This window comes from Trichechus manatus, unplaced genomic scaffold, assembly GCF_000243295.1.
Source record: "Trichechus manatus latirostris isolate Lorelei unplaced genomic scaffold, TriManLat1.0 scaffold00280, whole genome shotgun sequence".
Lineage (NCBI taxonomy): Eukaryota > Metazoa > Chordata > Mammalia > Sirenia > Trichechidae > Trichechus > Trichechus manatus.
The window spans coordinates 152,120-168,940 of NW_004444216.1; the positions used below are offsets into that span (position 1 = coordinate 152,120).

The 16,821-nt window shown below is 41.3% G+C and overlaps 1 protein-coding gene across 1 annotated transcript in view; it reads left to right on the forward strand.

Moving 5' to 3' along the window:
• The window catches only part of LOC101340881 (F-box/LRR-repeat protein 13-like), a gene marked incomplete at its 5' end in the record, with an annotated part of 160,317 nt that overhangs the window by 117,900 nt on the left and 25,596 nt on the right, over window positions 1-16,821 (forward strand). Inside the window, one exon of the mRNA XM_004390065.3 lies at window positions 11,194-11,328. Coding sequence (XP_004390122.1) covers window positions 11,194-11,328 — 135 coding nt within the window. The remainder of the gene's footprint in view (window positions 1-11,193; window positions 11,329-16,821) is intronic.

A 16,821-nucleotide genomic window follows, 5' to 3' on the forward strand; every position in this document is an offset into this window, starting at 1 on the left:
ATGGTGTTTTCAGTTGCCTCATATGTGTACGAAAGCCAGATGAATAAGGAAGACCGAAGAATTGACGCCTTTGAATTGTGGTGTTGGCAAAGAATATTGAATATACCATGGACTGCCAAAAGAACAAACAAGTCTGTCTTGGAAGAAGTACAACCAGAATGCTCCTTGGAGGCAAGGATGGCAAGATTACATCTCACATACTTTGGACACATTGTCAGGAAGGATCAATCCCTGGAGAAGGAGTAGAGGGCCAGCAAAACAGAGGAAGACCCTCAATGAGATGGACTGACACAGTGGCTGCAACAATGAGCTCAAGCATAACAATGATTGTGAGGATGGCACAGGACCAAGCAATGTTTTGTTCTGTTGTACATAGGGTCGCTATGTGTCAGAATCGACTCCACAGCATCTGACAACAACAATTGGGAATGCGTGCTCAAAATTTTATTTATTATGGGATGCATGAGTTTTTAAAAATTTGGCAATCATAGCCTTAGAGAAACAATAAATACAAATAGTAGTTGTTGTTCAGTCAATTCCGACTCATGATGACCCCCGTGTGTGTAGAGTAGAACTTCTCCATAGGGTTTTCAAGGTTGTGACCTTTCAGAAGCAGATGGCTAGTGTTCTCTTTCCAGGTGTGTCTGCGTGGGTTTGAACTGCCAGACTTTCAACTAGTAGTCAAACAGAAACAATAACTTGACCATTTATGCCACCCAGGGACTCCTACAAATAATAGTTGTTGTTAAGTGCCATCAAGTTGGTTCTGAATCATAACGATCCTATGTACAACAGAGCAAAACACTGCCCAGTCCTGCACCATCCTCACAATCATTGCTATGTTTGAGGCCATTGTTGTAGCCACTGTGTCAGTCCATCAGGTTGAGGGTCTTCCTCTTTTTTGTTGACCCTCTACTTTACCAAGTGTCTTAGTCATCTAGTGCTGCTTTAACAGAAATATCACAAGTGGATGGTTTTAACAAAGAGAAATTTATTCTCTCACAGTCTAGAAGGCTAGAAGTCCAAATTCAGAGCATCAGCTCTAGGGGAAGGCTTTCTGTCTGTCAGCTCTGGAGGAAGATCCTTGTCATCAATCTTCCCTTGGTTTAGGAGCTTCTTCACGCAGAAACCTCAGGTCCAAAAGACACGCTGTGCTCCTGGCACTGCTTTCTTGGTGGTTTGAGGTCCCCAACTCTTTGCTTGCTTCCCTTTCTTTTTACCTCTTGTAATAAAAGGTGATGCAGGCCACACCGCAGGGAAACTCCCTTTACATTGGATGAGGGATGTGACCTGTGTAAGGGAGTTACATCCCACCCTGATCCTCTTTAACATAATCTAATCTTGCCTCATTAACCACAGGCAGAGATTGGAATTTACAACACATAGGAAAATTACATCAGATGACAAAATGATGGACAGTCATACAATACTGGGAATCACGGCTTAGCTAAATTGATACACATATTTTTGGGGGACACAATTCAATCCATGACACCAAGCATGATGTCCTTCTCCAGGGAATGATCCCTTCTACTAACATGTCCAAAGTACGTGAAATGAAGTCTCACTATCCTCGCTTCTAAGGAGCATGGTGTCTGTACTTCTTCTAAGACAGATTTGTTCATTCTTCTAGCAGTCCGTGATATATTCAATATTCTTCGTCAACACTATAATTCAAAGGCATCAATTCTTCTTTGGTCTTCCTAATTCGTTGTCCAGCTTGCACATGCGTATGAGGCGATTGAAAATACCATGGCTTGGATCAGGCACACTTTAGTTCTCAAAGTGACATCTTTACTTTTTAACACTTTAAAAAGGTCTTTTGCAGCAGATTTGCTGAATGCAATATATCGTTTGGTTTCTTGACTGCTGCTTCAATGGACATTGATTGTGGATCCAAGTAAAGTGAAATCCTTGAGAACTTCAATCTTTTCTCCATTTATCATGATGCTGCTTATTGGTCCAGTTGTGAAGATTTCTGCTTTCTTTATGTTGAGGTATAATCCATACTGAAGGCTTTGGTCTTTGATTTTCATCAGTAAGTGCTTCAAGTCCTCTTCACTTTCAGCAAGCAAAGTCGTGTCATCTGCATATCGTAGGTTGTTAATGAGTTTTCCTCCAATCCTGATGCCACATTCTTCTTCATATAGTCTAGCTTCTCGGATTATTTGCTCAGCATACAGATTGAATAAGTATGGTGAAAAGATACAACCCTGACGCACACCTTTCCTGACTTTAAACCACATGGTTATCCCCTTGTTCTGTTCAAATGACTGCCTCTTGATCTATGTATAGGTTCCTCATGAGCACAATTAAGTGTTCTGGAATTCCCATTCTTCGTGATGTTATCCATAATTTGTTACAGTGCACACAGTGGAATGCTTTTACATAGTCAATGAAACATAGGTAAATATCTTTCTGGTATTCTCTGCTTTCAGCCAGGATCCATCTGACATGAGCAATGATATCCCTCATTCCACATCTTCTTCTGAATCTGGCCTGAATTTCTGGCAGTTCCCTGTTGACGTACCACTGCAATGCTTTTGAATGATCTTCAGCAAAATTTTACTTGCGTGTGATATTAATGATATTGTTCAATAATTTCCACATTCGTTTGGATCACCTTTCTTGGGAATACGCATAAATATGGATCTCTTCCAGCCAGTTGGCCAGGTAGCTGTCTTCCAATTTTCTTAGCATAGACAAGTGAGCATCTCCAGCACTGTATCCATTTGTTGAAACGTCTCAATTGGCAGTCCATCAATTTCTGGGGCCCTGTTTTTTGCCAATGCCTTCAGTACAGCTTGGACTTCTTCCTTCAATACCGTTGTTCTTGATCACATGCTCCCTCCTGAAATGGTTGAGGAAACCCTGGTGGCGTAGTGGTTAAGAGTTTGGCTGCTAACCAAAAGGCTGGCAGTTCAAATCCACCAGCCACTCCTTGGAAACCCTATGGAGCCGTTCTACTCTGTCCTATAGGGTCACTATGAGTTGGAATTGACTCAAGAGCAATGGGTTTGGTTGTTTTTTTGGAAATGGTTGAATGTGGACCAATTATTTTTGGTACAGTGTCTCTGTGTATTCCTTCCAACTTCTTTTGATGCTTCCTGTGTCATTTAATATTTTCCCTGTAGAATCCTTCAATATTACAACTCAAGGCTTGAATTTTTTCTTCAGTTATTTCAGCTTGAGAAATGCTGAGTGTGTTCTTCCCTTTTGGTTTTCTATCGCCAGGTCTTTGTACATTTCATTACAATACTTTGCTTTGTCTTCTCCAGCCACCCTTTGAAATCTTCTGTTTAGCTCTTTAATTTCATCATTTCTTCCTTTCGCTTTAGCTACTCAACGTTCAAGAGTAAGTCTTAGAGTCTCTTCTGACATCCATTTTGGTCTTCTCTTTCTCTTTTGTCTTTTTAATGACCTCTTGCTTTCTTCATGTATGATGTCCTTGATGTCATTTCACAACTCATCTCATCTTCGGTCACTAGTGTTCAGTGCATCAAATTTATTCTTGAGATAGTCTATAAATTCAGGTAGGATATACTCAAGGTTGTACTTTGGCTCTTGTGGACTTGTTCTAATTTTCTTCAGGTTCAACTTGAACTTTCATAAGAGCAATCGATGTTCTGTTCCACAGTCATCCCCTGGTCTTGTTATGACTGATGATATCGAGCTTTTCCATTATCTGTTTCTACAGTTGTAGTTAGTTTGATTCCTGTGTATTCCGTCTGGCAACGTTTACATTTAGAGTCACTGTTTATGTTGTTGAAGAAGGGTATTTGCAATGAAGAAGTTAGTCTTACAAAATTCTATCACGGGATCTCCAGCATCGTTTCTATCACCAAGGTCGTATTTTCCAACTACCAATCCTTCTTTTATGTTTCCAGCTTTTGCATTCGAATCACCAGGGATTATCAATGCATCCTGATTGCATGTTTGATCAATTTCAGACTGCAGAAGTTGGTAAAAAATCTTCAGTTTCCTCACCTTTAGCATTAGTGTTTGGTGGGTAAGTTTGAACTGGTCTTCCTTGTAGGCATATGGATATTACCCTATCACTGACAGCATTGTACTTCAGGAAGATCTTGAAATGTTCTTTTTGACAGTGATCGGGACATTATTCCTCTTCAATTTGTCATTCTCAACATAGTAGACCATATGATTGTCTGATTCAGAATGACCAGTACCAGTCCATTCCAGTTCACTAATGCCTACATATTGAAGTTTATGCATTACATTTCATTTTTGACTTTCAATTTTCCTAGATTCATACTTTGTACATTCCATGTTCCAATTCTTAATGGATATTTTCAGCTGTTTCTTCTCGTTTTGAGTCGTGCTACATTAGCAAATGAAGGTCCTGAAAGCTTGACTCCATTAAGGTCGACTCTACTTTGAGGAGGCAGCTCTTCCCCAGTCATCTTTTGAGTGCCTTCCAACCTGAGGGCTCATCTTCTGGCACTTCTGCTGCTATTGATAAGGTTTTCACTGGCCAGTTTTTTTCAGAGGTAGACTGCTAGGTCCTTCTTCCTAGTCTGTCTTAGTCTGGAAGCTCTGCTGAAATCTGTCCACCAAGGGTGACCCTGCTGGCATTTGAAATACCGTTGGCAGAGCTTCCAGTATCACAGCAACATACAAGCCACCAGAATATAACAAACTGACAGACACATAGTGGACCAATAGTACTAGCTACTATTTACTTTCTGCTTATTCTGTGCTAAGTACTATTCAATTATTTTATTCGTATTAGTTCATTAAGCCCCCCAACAACTCTACCAACTAGGTACCATATCAAGGTACTGTGTTATTCCCATTTAGCAGATGAGAACATTGAGGCATAGAGATGTTGGGTAATTTATCCAGAGATATAGCACTTCTAAGTATCAGGATTTGAACTCAGACCAGTGGGCCTCCAGGCCCTGTGCTGTTAACTTCCCCAGTATACTGTCTCTGAACAGCTATTGAATAAAGTGAGAGGAAGGACTGTACTTAGTATTTTAAGAGCAATTTATGGGAGCTCATTCTCCTCATTCCTGTGCTAGGAGGTATTCCCCCATTTCCTTTCGACATTCTCCCATCTTGAACTTATTCTGCATACCAGGCATTGGGGACATAAAGATAAATTAGACCTGGATTCTGTCCTCAAGAAGCCACAGTCAGTGCAGGAGATAAGACAAGTACCGGTAGTGCCCAACTTAAGACGATGTTCTGTTCTGATGACTCGGTCGTAAGTTGGTTCTGATGTAAGTCGAATACCTTTTTTTTTGAGTTTTCATTATTATTGCCTTTTATTATCAGTAACTTTATAACTCCTGTCTTAAACCATCTGTGAGTGAACAGCTGAGAATGATAACATCAGCAAATTAAACCCTGCAACGTTGTATGTAGTACATATTACTAATGATAAGATGTACCAAAAACAAAACAAACAAAAAAAAACAGTCATAAGTGGGGTACATCGTAACTCAAATACATTGTAAATCAGAGACTATCTGTATATAAATAGCTTTAATCCAGGTAGAATGTAAGAAAGACAAAAAAATAAGAAGCTATAGGAATGAGATCATTAAGGTGGTGTGTCAGCTTGGCTGGGCCATGATTCTCAGTGGTTTGGCACTTACGATGTAGTTTGGAAATCATATGATGATGTGATCACTTCCATGATGAGATTTGATATAATGTGATCACCTCCATGATGTGATCAGCTATGAGTAGCCAGTCAGATGAAAGGGGGTTTCCTTGGTGTGGCCTGCATCAAACATAAGTGGACTTTCTGGCAAGGTCACGGGTTTTGCTCGCTCTGGATCCTGCAGCTGGCTCCTGTTCATCTGAGCTGTTTCTTGGGACTTGAGCTAGCAGCTTACCTGCCATCTTGCCTGCCAATCTTGGGAATTCATTGATCTTTGCAGCAAGAGCCCTGCTGTCTGACCTGCTGATCTTGGGTTCACCAGCCCCTGCAGTTACATGAATCAGGGAAGCCTCTATCCTGACCCATGGACTTGGGATGTTCCAGCCTCTACAACCACAGGAGCCATTTCCTTGATATAAATCTCTGTATATTTATACGCTTTACTGGTTTTGCTTCTCTAGAGAACCCAGCCTAAGACATTTGGTACCGAGAGTGGGGTGCTGCTCTAACAGATACCTAAAATGTGGAAGCGGTTTTGAAACTGTGAATGAGCTGGAAGAGTTTTAAGGTGCCTTGAAAAGACTGTAGGTGGAATTATGGACAAAGACAGTTCTGGTGAGAGCTCAGAAGGAAGTGAGGAGAACTGTAACACCAAAGACAGAGAAGACAGTGAGGCCTGAGGGGCCGAGAGGCCAAGAAACCAGGAAGCAGAAACTGAAGAGAAAAGGAACATAGGAAACAGAGCTGCCTCAGTCTCAAAGAGTAGGGCCATGATCCCTGGGGTCTCAAAGTGTGGAGCCATGGCTTCTGGGCTTCAAAGGGTGGGGTCACAGCCTCCTGGGTTTCAGAGTCAGATCTTCACCAACTCGGTTCTGGAGTGTGGAGCTGCCATTCACAAGTACCGGTGGGATGGGACCAGATCCGCTGCCCAAAACTGAGGGAGCAGGGCTGCCGTGCCCAAGGGGCAGAAGAACGGGGCCTGCCAGGGCTGAGTGGGTAGGGTCGCCACTCAGATGGACTAGGAGAATGGGGCCGCCCAAAGCTAAGGGAGCAGAGATGCTGTTCCAGTGGGCCTGGAAGGTGGAGCTGAAGCCCAGGGCTGAAGGGCCTCCACCTAGAATCCAGAGAGTGTGGCCAACACCCAGAGTCTGGCGGGCAGGGCCATTGCCTAAATGATCTCAGAGAACAGAGGATTATTTTCAAGACTTGAGAGCAAATGTAATGTGTTCTGCTGACTTGGTTGGTGCCTGTTATCCCTTCTTTCCCTCCAATTTATCCCATTTGTAATGGAAATGTCTACCTTGTGCCTGTTCCATTATTGTACTTTGGAAGTAGATAACTTATATTCTAGATTTCATAGATGAAGAGGAATTTTTCAGAAGATGAGATTTTGGACTTGGAGATGATTTAAGACGTTCAGGATGATATGATGGGGTAAAATGTGTTTTACATGTGGCAAGGACATGAATTTTTCGGGGCCAAAGGGTGGAATGTTATGGATTGAATTGTGTCCCCCCAAAATGTATGTCAACTTGGCTAGGCAGTGATTCCCAGTCTTGTGTGATTGTCCACCATTTTGTCATCTGATGTGATTTTCCTATGTGTTGTAAATCCTACCTCTATAATGTTAATGAGGCAAGAATAAAGACAGATATGTTAACGAGGCAGGACTCAACTACAAGATTAGGTTGTATCTTGAGTCAATCTCTTTTGAGATATAAAAGACAGAGGTGAGCAGAGAGACAGAGGACCTCTGAGAATGAAGAAATAGGAGGGAAGCATGTCCTGTAGATTGTGGTCCCTGTGCTGAGAAGCTCCTAGACCAGGGGAATATTGAGAACAAGGACCTTCCCCCAGCGCTGACAGAGAGAGAAAGCTTTGCCCTGGAGCTGTCATTCTAAATTCAGACTTCTAGCCTCCTAGACTGTCAGAGAATAGATTTTTGTTTGTTAAAGCCATTGTGATGGTTAAGATTGTGTGTCAGCTTGGCTGGGTCATGATTCTCAGTGTTTTGGCAGTTGTGTAATGTTGTGATCACTTCCCTGTTGAGATTTGATATGTGATCACCCCCATAATGGGATCTGCTGTGAGTAGCCTATCAGTTGAAAGGGAGTTTCCTTGGACGTGTAGCCTGCATCAAATATAAGTGGACATTCTGGCAAAGCTCAAGGGCTTTTTGCTTGCACTGGATCCTGCAGCTGGCTCCTGTTTGTCTGACCTCCAGTTTTTAGGACTTGAGCTAGCAGCTTACCTGCAGTCTTGCCTGCTGATCTTGGGATTCATCAATCTTCGCAGCCTGCGAGCAAGAGCCCTTCTCTCTGACCTGCTGATCTTGGGTTTGCCAGCCCCTGCAGCTATGTGAATTAGGAGAAGCCTCTATCCTGACCCATGGACTTGGGATGCTCCAGCCTCTACAACTGCATGAGCTATTTCCTTGATATAACTCTCTCTCTCTTTCTATATATATATACACTTTACTGGTTTTGCTTCTCTAGAGAACCGAGCCTAAGATAGCCATCTGCTTGTGGTATTTCTGTTACGGCAGTAGTAGATAACTAAGACAGGAATTTGGAAAAGACATTTCTTCCAGAGGAAGGAATTAGGGAAAACTTCATGGAGTAAACCACAGTTGAGCTGTCTTGAAGCTAAAGCTTATTGCCCAAATCACATATACTTTTGTAACAAATTTCATCTTGAAAGTATGTTCGGGTAGATTCATTTGAGGCCTTGCCCTTGCCCTTCTCCCTTTCACAGAGTCTTCTTCATATTATTAAAAGCAGTGTGCTCCTATAGGGTCGCTATGAGTCAGAATCGACTCAATGGCAACAGGTTTGGTTTTTGTTGCTCCTCACAGGTTGGGCCTTAGCTAAGTCTTGCTCAGTCTGGTTTACTGGGCAGGGAAGGTGAGATGCAGGAGTGGCATCTTACCAGGTTTGGCAGCCTCAGGCTCTGAATAGTTTGGTTGTGGTGGCAAGGCCCAGACTTCCTAGCTGTGTGTACCCAGGTCACGATCACTCTCACCTGCTCTGATGCCTAGTGGAAACAAGGCCACCTTTGGGATACGAAGCCTCCAAAACTGAAGTTTTGTGCTCAGTTTGTAACTTAAAATTATAGAAGTTGTTTTTCAGCCTTTGAGGCAGCCAAAAATAGTCTTTATTACAGAAAATGATTCTTGACAGCACAGTATTTTCCCAGAAGTATCAGCAGACAAGGGGAAAAACAAACAACTTTGCAGTACACCCTCTCACTTATTGGCATGGTTAGTTTCCAAAGGCCAGGTCATTATGTGAAATTGGTGTTATGTGAAAATGGAGGATGACCACATCAAATCACAAAATGGAGGATGACTACATCATTACATAATGGCCAAGTTACGTTACATAACTGCCAAACCACTGAGAATCATGGCCCAGCTAAGTTGACACATAACCTTAACCATCAATACTAGCATTACTCTTGCCTCGTACCTTGTCGTTTGTACTGCCAGACGTATGTCATTAATGAGCAAAATAGTTGGATAGTAGATTTTTTACTATTGTCGTAAATGCGAAATGTTGGATGTGATATAGTCGATAAGTGAGAAGAATGTGTAGAATTAATTAGGACCTAATGAGGCAAATAGTCAAGAGATGGTGTCATGAATATGCAGGAGGTGAGCTTTTTTAAGGCTGAGAGCTGCCACCTGTCGAGGTGGTCTAAATCAGAATTCTGGCAGAAGCACATTATTTATTTGACAGTAAGTGTGAGTGAAACTCAGTCTCCTCTACATACCTAATTTAGGAATGTAGTCATTAAATCCCCACACTGTGACTCAGTTCAGAAGATACAAGTGAAAAATGATTTAACTCACTAAGAGATTTGGAAATTTTCTTCAAGACTATAAACTCACAGCAAAATTGGCTGAGATGTGGGATAGCAGCCAAACTTGATAACTTTCACATCTTTCCCCCTACTTCATTGTAAAAGATTTTGGCTTGGAAGATGCTTAGTCTAGCATTTTCCAAGAAAAGAAAATCAACAACATTGATATGTATATAATGATTCTGCAGCACTGGACCAGAACTTACAATTTTATCTGTAGGGAGGGGAAATGGAATTTCATGAGTGATTATGTTGAAACATGCCTGTAGACTTAAGGACTTAATATAAGTTACATGTCTGTCAAGGAAAATATGAATTATAAGAGAGGAAAAGTCCTGACTTTAGTTCTTGGATCTGCCACTGATTTAACATAAAGTCTCGAACCAATCTTTGTGCCTCATATTTTCCATAGATGAGAATAATGTTACCACAAATGTATCATAGGCTTTATAATCATTTTTATAAGTTACTATTTCAAGACACTGAGAAAGTTCAGGAGCCCTGGTAGCACAGTGGTTAAGAGCTCGGCTGCTAACCAAAAGGTTGGCAGTTCAAATCCACCAGCTGCTCCTTGGTGAGAAAGTTCAGAATCAAAGAATATTAGAGCTTTTAAAAAAGGCTTAAAGCAGAACTGATTCAAACAGTCCAAGACATGGACAGATACTACCAAAAGGAATTTTTAGACACTAAAAACCTTCAGTCTTCATTTAGAGCTTGTTCCTTCTCTTAATACATTATTCTTATCCTTTAAATATCCTTTCTTGCTTTAAATTTCCCCTGGCTCCTGAGACTCGATTCATTCGCTAAGCAGGAAATAATGTTATTCTACTCTTCAGAGTTCTTTATACTCTTGAAGACAATTTTTACTCTTCTTTGTTTATTAATATATTTTTAGTATATAATTAGTATTAGGTTTACTTCTGTGGATCATTTATTTTTCTTTTATAATTGCTGAGTTGTAATATTTTGACAGTTATTTCCTCTGGATTCTTTTTGTCACTCAGTCTTTTTTTTTTTTTTTTGACTGAAAAGTGGGAATGAATGGGAATGAAAATTAAGAACTTCTGAGTTACAGGGAAGAATTTTCCAATGAGTTCTAGGCCTTTTCCAGCCCTAGAGATTTAAGATGAAGAATTTTGACACTTCAGAACGTTGCTAGAGGGTAGATATTTTGCCTAATTTAAAGAAGAGGAAACAGGCTTGTAACAGTTAAGTAACTTGCGAAGGTGTCAGAGCTAATAAATGGTAGAAAGAAAATTCAAACTCAGGTCTGTCTGATTCCAAAGTCTCTGTTCTTTCCATCATTATACATCATAGTGTCAACACTGGCCTGTTTTCCATCTAATTCTCACCTCCAGATTTCTTTTCCTCCACTCATTTGGCTGAATATGTCTCTAATAATTATGATAATATGAGATAAATTTCATTAGAGCTAACTTTAAGAAAACCAAATTCTCTTAAGCAAGTATTTGAATAGTCTAAGTTCTTTAGCTGGTGTATAAATATTTTTTTGTTGCAAAGAGATTTTTGATATAATGGCTTTTCTTTTTTTGATAACAAGATATAAGACATCCATATTTGAGAGACTGAAATGCATGTTGAGTAAATTGCTATGGGTTAGATGGCTGTAGATGTGCAAAACATTTGAACAAGGAATAAGGAAAAGAAAAGAAACTAACCTTTGACTTTGGGATTTCTTGCAGGCATTCTGCAAAGGCTCACTTATCTTGGAACACTTGGATGTCTCTTATTGTCCCCAGCTGTCAGACGAGATTATCAAAGCACTAGCCATTTACTGCATTAGCCTCACATCTCTCAGCATTGCTGGATGTCCAAAGGTATGTGCAAGAGTCAGCGCGCAGACAGGCCAAATTGAAGCGCTACAAAGAACCCAGGTAGGGCAGCAGGCAGGGGCTGAACTTAACACAGAACTTGTTTCTTTTGCCATGTCTGAGGCATTGATTTTTTTCTCTCTCCCCAAATTGAAAATAGCTTTATGATTTCATTTGTATCAAAGAAGAATTCTCAAAAAGTTTAAGACATAACTCTCATACAGATATACAATAAATGTGTCAAATGTTTAATTAATTAATGAGAGAACCAGCAGAATGGTAAAGACAGTTCATAGAACACTGGAATGAACTGAGTATTATAGACATTGAAGAAAAAATGTCGGAATATGATTGTTAGGTTAGATCCAAAATTGGTTAATGTTCAGGCAATAAAATCATAACCTTGGGGTTATATTTTCTACCAGACAGAAATAATTTGCATCTCTCCTGGACAAAATATAAAAAGTTAACATGTAACTTCACTGCCTCTGGGCCCTAATCAATAGTAAACAGTATGTCAAACAAAAGTATAAATCCCTATAGAATTCTTTGGGTGGGCCTGTTAAACAATGTCCCAGTACAACACTGAAAGGACATATAATCATCTTTTTGTCTTATTTTCAAGTTTTTGATAATTTTTCGTGATATCTGTTTATAAAAGAAATACTCACTGTAATGAACTTAGACTACTGTGATGGTTAAGATTGTATGTCAACTTGGCTAGACCATTATTCTCAGTGTTTTCATAGTTGTATAATGTTGTGATCACCCCCATGATGGAATCAGCTGAGTGGTACTGGCGGAGGCGGGGCCTGTGACAGCTCACCGCCCTCTCAGTTTCATCTCTCTGCCTTCCGCCAGTTACTTTCTGCCTGCTCACCTTGCCAAGGTTTTTGGCTTGTTCCAGACTCAGCAGCTGCCTCTTGTCTCACCTCTGGTTTGTGGGACTTGAGCTAGCAACTTACCTGTTGATCTTGGAATTCGTCGAACTTCTCAGCCTGCGAGCAAGAGTCCGGTTCCCCGACCTGCTGACCTGGGGTTTGCCAGCCCCTGCAGCTACATGCATCAGGAGAAACCTGCGGTCTTGTCTGCCAATCTTGGAATTCATTGACCTTCACAGCCTGTGAGCGGGAGCCCCTCTCCGACCTGCCGACCTTGGGTTCACCAGCTTCTGCGGCTATGTGAACTGGGAAAGGCCTCTACCCTGATCTGTGGACTTGGGATGTTTTAGCCTCTACAATTACGTGAGCTATTTCCTTGATATAAATCTCTCTATATATATATTTATATGTTTTACTGGTTTTGCTTCTCTAGAGAACCCAGCCTAAGACAACTACATAGAAAATCGTAAAGGAAAAAGTAAAAATCTGCTGTCATCCAGATATAATCCGTGTTAGCATTTTATACTTATTTTTCCAGAATTTTTTTCTATGTACAAAGAGATTAGAAATAATTATAGAAGGCTTTTGTTTTGTCTTGTTTTTTAAGAATAGAATCATACATTCCAAAAATACATTGTAACCACTTTCTTTTTATTTAGTATACTATGGGTATATCTCTGTCAAGAAATAGAGATCTCACATTCTGGATTAATATGGCAGATTCAATATACACATGCAATTTTGTTCCCTCTTGAACCCTACCAAACTACAGCAGAGGGGCAAGGGCCCATGTAGTTAGGGAAAACATGAGATGAGACAAGAGCAACAAAATTTTGGAAGCTTGAAAAGAGGTAGACTAATTTAGCAGACCAGAAATAGTTTTGAATCCCAAGCCAACAATAGAGAACGCTGAACAATCTGATGTACACTAAATCTTCAAAACCCTCAGGACCTTGGCAGCTTCATGCACTTATTGAGCTGGGTTAAGAGGGGGATCAACAATCAATGCTCATTGAAGCAGAGTCAAGAAATCAACAACATATTGTATTGGGCAAGTCTGTTGCAAAGACCTCTTTAAAGTGTTAAAAAGCGAAGATGTCACTTTGATGACTACAGTGCACCTGATTCAATGCCTCAATCACCTCATATGCATCCGAAAACTGGACAATGAATAAGGAAGACCAAAGAAAAATTGACTCATTTGAATTATGGTGTTGGCGAAGATACTGACTCTACGTGGACTGCCAGAAGAAAGAACAAATCTGTCCTGGAAGAAGTACAGGCAGACCGTTCCTTAGAAGTGAGGACTTTGTCTTGCTTACTTTGGACATGTTATCAGGAGGGACCAATCTCTGGAGAAGGACATCATACTTGGTAAAGTAGAGGGTCAGTAAAAGAGAGGAACACCTTTGTTATGGATTGGATTGTGTTCCCCAAAATAATGTGTTATAAATTCTACTATACCTGTGGTTATAATCCCATCTGGAAATGGGTTTTCTTTGTTATGTTAATGATATAGTATTAGTGTCTTAAGTCAATCCCTTTTGAGATATAAGCGAACAGATTAAGCAAGCATAGATGGGGTAGATACCATACCACATGAAGATCGCCAAGGAACCAAGAAACAGAAGCTGAAAAGAGACAAGGACCTTCCCACAGAGCTGACAGAAAGCTTTCTCCTACAGCCAGTGTCCTGAATTTCAACTTCTAGCCTCCTAAACTGTGAGAAAATACATTTCTGTTTGGTAAAGCCACCCACTTGTGGTATTTTTGTTACAGCAGCACTGGCTAACTAAGACAACCTTCAACAAGATGGACTGACAGAATGGCTGCAACAGTGGGCTCAAACATAGCAAAGATTGTGAGGATGGTGCAGGACTGGGCAATGTTTCGTTCTGTTGTACACAGTGTTGCTCTGAGTTGGAACTGAGCAACTTGCTGGCACCTAACAACAATGACAAGAGGACTGGTTGAGAAGCAAATAGATCCCTAGATCCCCTCCCTTGCTTCGCACCACTGAGCAGTTGTCTCTCCCCACCCTCAAGAGAAACCTGGAGATTTATTTCCTAAAGTGGGGTTTTCCACCTTGGAACTATTGATATTTTGGATTGGATAATTCTTTGTAGTGGGGGATTGTCCTGTGCATTGTAGAATGATTAAAAGCATCCTTGCCCTTAACCCACTAGATGTCAACAGAAGCCCTCTTTCCCAATTGTGACAGTCAAAAATGTCTCCAAATATTGCCAGATGTCCCCTGGCGGACAAAATCATTCCTGGTTGAGAATCACTGCTCTAGAGACAGTAAAACAGAGCGTTTCTGGGCTGGGAGACACCTGGCATAATTAAGGACTTGAGTACAAAAGTGGAAAGGGGAATTAAGTGACTGAATGTTGAATGTGGAGATGCGCAGACACCTCTTCCAACTCAGCACCCAGAACTTGGCAGCCAGTTCTTTCCGTCCAGGTGGGTGATTGGAAGCTTTTTCTCTGGGGACCCTGACCATCCCAAGATGAAAGACATAAAATCACCAACATTTGGAAGTTTCCCAATGAATAACCCACCTAGACGATCCTTCCTGGAAGCCTAGACTAGAGAAACCCAACAGCAGGATTCAGACCTTCCAATCACTTTTTACTGCCGCAACATCAAATCAAGGATTACCAGCCATAAGGAAAGCCTCTAGAATTGAAGATAAAGACTAAAACAACAAATTGATAGGAGGAACTTTGAGGAAACAAAATATGCAGAAAAAGAAAACTACAAAAAAAAAAATTTTTTTTAAATCCTTATTACAACCTTGTTCTCCTCTGTTGTGCACACTGATAGGCTTTATTTATTAAAGCATCACGTCAACTCTCAAGACCCCCTACACTCTAGCTAGTCTAGAAATTTGGCTTCTCAGTTGTTCCATTTGTGTATTGAATGATTTAAAAGAATGATGCTAAAATCTCTTAACTCCTCCACAGCTAATTGTGCCACAGTGACACTGGGGAAAATGACATGGTAAACCATGACAAAATGAAGCCAGAAAGTTCACAGCAAAACTCTTTATGTTTAACTAACACATTTAGAATTAGGGAAACCAAGGGACTTCCGGCAACATGGCGCTCTAGGCAGAAGCACCATGCCATCCCTCCACAGCAAAGATCTGAAAAACTAAGCCAAACAGAGAAAACAGCAATCCTGAAACCCTAAACATCAAATGAAGAGATAAAGAACTCAGCCAAGCACCAAATGGAATAAGAAACTGACAGAGAACAGAGAGCAAGGAGACATACACGCAGAGGTCCCCTATCAGCTAACACAGCACAGATCTGCCATCTTGGACTCCTATCAGAGACCAGTGAATGGGGGTACAAGAAAGCACCTTCATGGAGCTTCCAGCAGGACAGAACAACCAGTAAACAGTGATATATGCTTTCCCAACCCCACCCTTCTTCACCACCACTCAGCCTCTTCTGCTTCTTGCAGCCACAGGCTCTTTCAGGGAAGCACCAGCTGCTTGGATTCCACCTGCCTGCACTGGTCGACTCCCTGTGTGCCATTTGTTGGCTGCTGGTGTTGCTTTCTTCCACTTCTTTAGATTTCTTCCTTACATCTAACCACTTCCCCCTACTTTCTCTCAAATAACTGGCTCTGTGTGCCATCTTTGCTTCTTCCTGAGGGGCTGTGGAGCTCCACTCGAGTGTGGAACTGCTTCCCAGTCTGTGCTGCCACACTGGTGGGATCCCAGGGTTTTGTTTGTTTGTTTTGAATTGTTTGTTTGGCTTCTTTTTCTTTTCTCGAGTTGGGAGGCCGTTCTGGCCAGCAGTGCTGTGCGGTTGGGACCTACCCCCTCAGCTTGCGCAGATGCGCAGAGGGATCCCTGAGCGCATTTCTTTTTTAATGGTTTTTTTTTCCCGTTTTTGGGGGGAGTTTTCTTGTTCTTTTTTTTTTTTTAAATTTGTTTTGTTTTCTTTTCCCTCTTTTTCCCTTTTTGTCTTTCTTCATTACTCACTTTCTCGTCTATACCTTCTTTCTCTTCCTGTCCACTTAATACCCAGCACTGAGTGACACCTCTACGCCTTCTAGCCAGGCTGTACTTCAACACCTGGTAACAACTTCACCAGACCTCATAGCCACACCGGTGGGATCCCTGGAAGCTTTTCTTTTCTTTTTTCTTTCTAATTTTTATTCATTCTTTTCTTTTCTTTCTTCTTCTTCCCCTTTTTGTTTTTCTCCATTTCATAGCCTCTCATCTCTCCACTCCAACAGCAAGCTCGCCTAGCAGTCTTCTTTGTTTGTATGTTTTTGGCTCCTGTTCCTCTGTCCTCTCTCCCATACCCATCTTAGCTCCACACTTCACAGTCTCCCCCCTCCATCCTGCCTACCTGCACCATGTGCTTAACGTCACACCACAGAGCAGCGCAGGCACAGCCTACCGGAACCTGGCTTGCACTGATTACCAATCCACCTTGGTGGCTGTAGTAAGTGCCACAAACAACCCATCCCAGCAACTCCTCTTCAGCTACACCTGCCTTGCTGTAGCATATCTGAGGGACTGACTGCCAATTGGAGAAGGAGGTGAAAAGTATCATGCCCACAGATGAGCAAACAACAAAGAACACACAGCCCGCCT